This window comes from Leucopleurus acutus (genome assembly GCF_964270905.1).
Source record: "Leucopleurus acutus genome assembly, chromosome: 17".
NCBI lineage: Eukaryota > Metazoa > Chordata > Mammalia > Artiodactyla > Delphinidae > Leucopleurus > Leucopleurus acutus.
In genome coordinates this window covers 34,565,121-34,568,957 of record NC_139159.1, presented here as the reverse complement: position 1 = coordinate 34,568,957, position 3,837 = coordinate 34,565,121, and the positions used below count along the sequence as shown (strand labels likewise).

The window sequence follows — 3,837 nt, the reverse complement described above, 5'->3', positions numbered from 1 at the left end:
CTCTCCAGAAGCTCCAGATGGCGTCTTCTGTGGGCAACGTGGCCGACAGCACAGAACCAACGAAACGTATGCTTTCCTTCCAAGGGTTAGCTGAGTTGGCACATCAAGAGTATCAGGCAGGAGATTTTGAGGCAGCTGAGAGACACTGCATGCAGCTGTGGAGACAAGAGCCAGACAATACTGGAGTACTTTTATTACTTTCATCTCTACACTTCCAGTGTCGAAGGCTGGACAGATCTGCCCACTTTAGTACTCTGGCAATTAAACAGAACCCTCTTCTGGCAGAAGCCTATTCGAATTTGGGGAATGTGTACAAGGAAAGAGGGCAGTTGCAGGAAGCAATTGAGCATTACCGGCATGCATTGCATCTCAAACCAGATTTCATCGATGGTTATATTAACCTGGCAGCCGCTTTGGTAGCAGCAGGCGACATGGAAGGGGCAGTACAAGCTTACGTCTCTGCTCTTCAGTGCAATCCTGATTTGTACTGTGTTCGCAGTGACCTGGGGAACCTGCTCAAAGCCCTGGGTCGCTTGGAAGGAGCCAAGGCATGTTATTTGAAAGCAATGGAGACGCAACCGAACTTTGCAGTAGCTTGGAGTAATCTTGGCTGTGTTTTCAATGCACAAGGGGAGATTTGGCTTGCAATTCATCACTTTGAAAAGGCTGTCACCCTTGACCCCAATTTTCTGGATGCTTATATCAATTTAGGAAATGTCTTGAAAGAGGCACGGATTTTTGACAGAGCTGTGGCAGCTTACCTTTGTGCCCTAAGCTTGAGCCCAAATCATGCAGTGGTACATGCCAACCTGGCTTGTGTATACTATGAGCAAGGCCTGATAGATCTGGCAATAGACACCTGCAGGCGAGCTATTGAATTGCAACCACATTTCCCTGATGCTTACTGCAACCTAGCCAACGCTCTGGAAGAGAAGGGCAGTGTTGCCGAAGCAGAAGAGTGTTATAATACAGCTCTGCGGCTGTGTCCCACCCATGCAGACTCTCTGAATAACCTAGCCAATATCAAAGGAGACCAGGGAAACATTGAAGAGGCAGTTCGCTTGTATTGTAAAGCATTAGAAGTCTTCCCAGAGTTTGCTGTTGCCCATTCAAATTTAGCAAGTGTATTGCAGCAGCAGGGAAAACTGCAGGAAGCTCTGATGCATTATAAGGAGGCTGTTCGAATCAGTCCTACCTTTGCTGATGCCTATTGTAACATGGGAAACACTCTAAAGGAGATGCAGGATGTTCAGGGAGCCTTGCAGTGTTATACTCGTGCCATTCAGATTAACCCTGCACTTGCGGATGCCCACAGCAATCTGGCTTCCATCCACAAGTATTCAGGGAATATTCCAGAAGCAATTGCTTCTTATCGCACTGCTCTGAAGCTTGAACCTGATTTTCCTGACGCTTATTGTGATTTGGCTCATTGCCTGCAGATTGTCTGTGATTGGACAGACTATGATGAGCGAATGAAGAAGTTGGTCAGCATTGTGGCTGACCAGCTGGAGAAGAATAGGTTGCCTTCTGTGCAGCCTCATCATAGTATGCTCTATCCTCTTTCTCATGGCTTCAGGAAGGCTATTGCTGAAAGCCATGGGAACCTCTGCTTGGATGAGATCAGTGTCCTTCATAAACCACCGTACGAACATCCAAAAGACTTGAAGCTCAGTGATGGTCGACTGCGTGTAGGATACGTGAGTTCTGACTTTGGGAATCATCCTACTTCTCATCTTATGCAGTCTATTCCAGGCATGCACAATCCTGATAAATTTGAGGTATTCTGTTATGCCCTGAGCCCAGATGATGGCACAAACTTCCGAGCGAAGGTGATGGCAGAAGCCCATCATTTCATTGATCTTTCTCAGATTCCATGCAATGGGAAAGCAGCTGATCGCATCCATCAAGATGGTATACACATCCTTGTAAATATGAATGGTTATACCAGGGGTGCTCGAAATGAACTCTTTGCTCTCAGGCCAGCTCCTATTCAGGCAATGTGGCTGGGCTACCCTGGGACCAGTGGCGTGCTTTTCATGGATTATATCATCACTGATCAGGAAACTTCACCTGCTGAAGTTGCTGAGCAGTATTCTGAGAAACTGGCTTATATGCCCCGTACTTTCTTTATTGGTGATCATGCTAATATGTTCCCTCACCTGAAGAAGAAGGCAGTCATCGATTTTAAGTCCAATGGGCACATTTATGACAATCGGATTGTGCTGAATGGCATCGACCTCAAAGCATTTCTTGATAGTCTCCCAGATGTGCAGATTGTCAAGATGAAATGTCCTGATGGAGGAGACAACGCAGACAGCAGTAATATGGCTCTTAATATGCCTGTCATTCCTATGAATACTATTGCAGAGGCAGTTATTGAAATGATTAACAGAGGACAAATTCAGATAACAATTAATGGATTCAGTCTTAGCAATGGACTGGCAACTACCCAGATCAACATTAAGGCTGCCACTGGAGAGGAGGTTCCCCGTACCATTATTGTAACCACCCGTTCTCAGTACGGGTTACCGGAAGATGCCATTGTGTACTGTAACTTCAATCAGTTATATAAAATTGACCCATCTACTTTGCAGATGTGGGCAAATATTCTGAAGCGTGTTCCCAATAGTGTACTGTGGCTGTTGCGTTTTCCAGCAGTAGGAGAACCTAATATTCAACAGTATGCACAAAATATGGGCCTTCCCCAGAAGCGTATCATTTTTTCACCTGTTGCTCCTAAAGAGGAACATGTTCGGAGAGGCCAGCTGGCTGATGTCTGCTTGGACACTCCACTCTGTAATGGACACACCACAGGGATGGATGTCCTTTGGTCAGGGACACCCGTGGTGACTATGCCAGGAGAGACTCTTGCTTCCCGAGTTGCAGCTTCCCAGCTCACTTGTTTAGGCTGTCTTGAGCTTATTGCTCAAAATAGACAAGAATATGAAGACATAGCTGTGAAACTGGGAACTGATCTAGAATACCTGAAGAAAATTCGTGGCAAAGTCTGGAAGCAGAGAACATCTAGCCCTCTGTTCAACACCAAACAATACACAATGGACCTAGAGCGGCTCTATCTACAGATGTGGGAGCATTACGCAGCTGGCAACAAACCTGATCACATGATTACGCCTGTTGAAGTCACTGAGTCGGCCTAAATAATGACTGTGTGCACAGGAGAATTACCCTGTACCTGAGCCTCAACCTTCTGGGGGAAAGGGAACTACTTTTTTCTTATCTGTACAATACCATGCTGCAGATGGGTGACAGTCAATGATAAGAAATAGCACAGCCAGACTTGCTTCCTGCATGATCATGATCACGATAGGGAGAGACACAAGAGATGGGAAACTGCTGTTCCACAAGGAGTCTCCATAGAATTTTGCAGCAGCCAGGTGTCTGGAAGGTCTGGAAGGTAAGTCTGGAAGGTCTGATCTCCCTTGGTCTTCCATGGGATGGATGGTTAGTGTGGAAGGGAGATAGAGATTGCCCAGCCGTTTTGTGATTATCATGGATTGATCGAGTCTTCTGAATTAATATTTTTCTTTATATTTTGGGTATTGGAGCTTTTAAAAATGTTTGGTTTCGGGTATTTGTATTCATGTGAAGTGTGTATGATTCTCTTGAGATAAGCTTTTAAGCTAAAATATTCCTTGTTTTAGTTTCTGAACTCTACAGATAAATGGGGACTTTGCTGGTGTAGTCTTTTTATAGGTTTTATAAACCACTTGAGCCTATATCAGTCATTTTAGTGTCTGACATAATGTTTGGAACTATCAGTGCTTTGTTGGTTTATAGATGATGGCTTAAATTCTTTTCCTGGTCCGTTTGCTTCTT

At 45.1% G+C, this 3,837-nt stretch overlaps 1 protein-coding gene across 1 annotated transcript; it reads left to right on the top strand.

Moving 5' to 3' along the window:
- Positions 1-17: 17 nt before the first annotated feature.
- On the top strand, positions 18-3,158 carry LOC309974166 (UDP-N-acetylglucosamine--peptide N-acetylglucosaminyltransferase 110 kDa subunit-like; the record flags this gene model as incomplete). Its single annotated transcript, XM_082858627.1, has 1 exon — positions 18-3,158. One exon carries the CDS (start codon positions 18-20, stop codon positions 3,156-3,158), a length of 3,141 nt encoding a protein of 1,046 aa, XP_082714753.1.
- Positions 3,159-3,837: the final 679 nt, after the last annotated feature.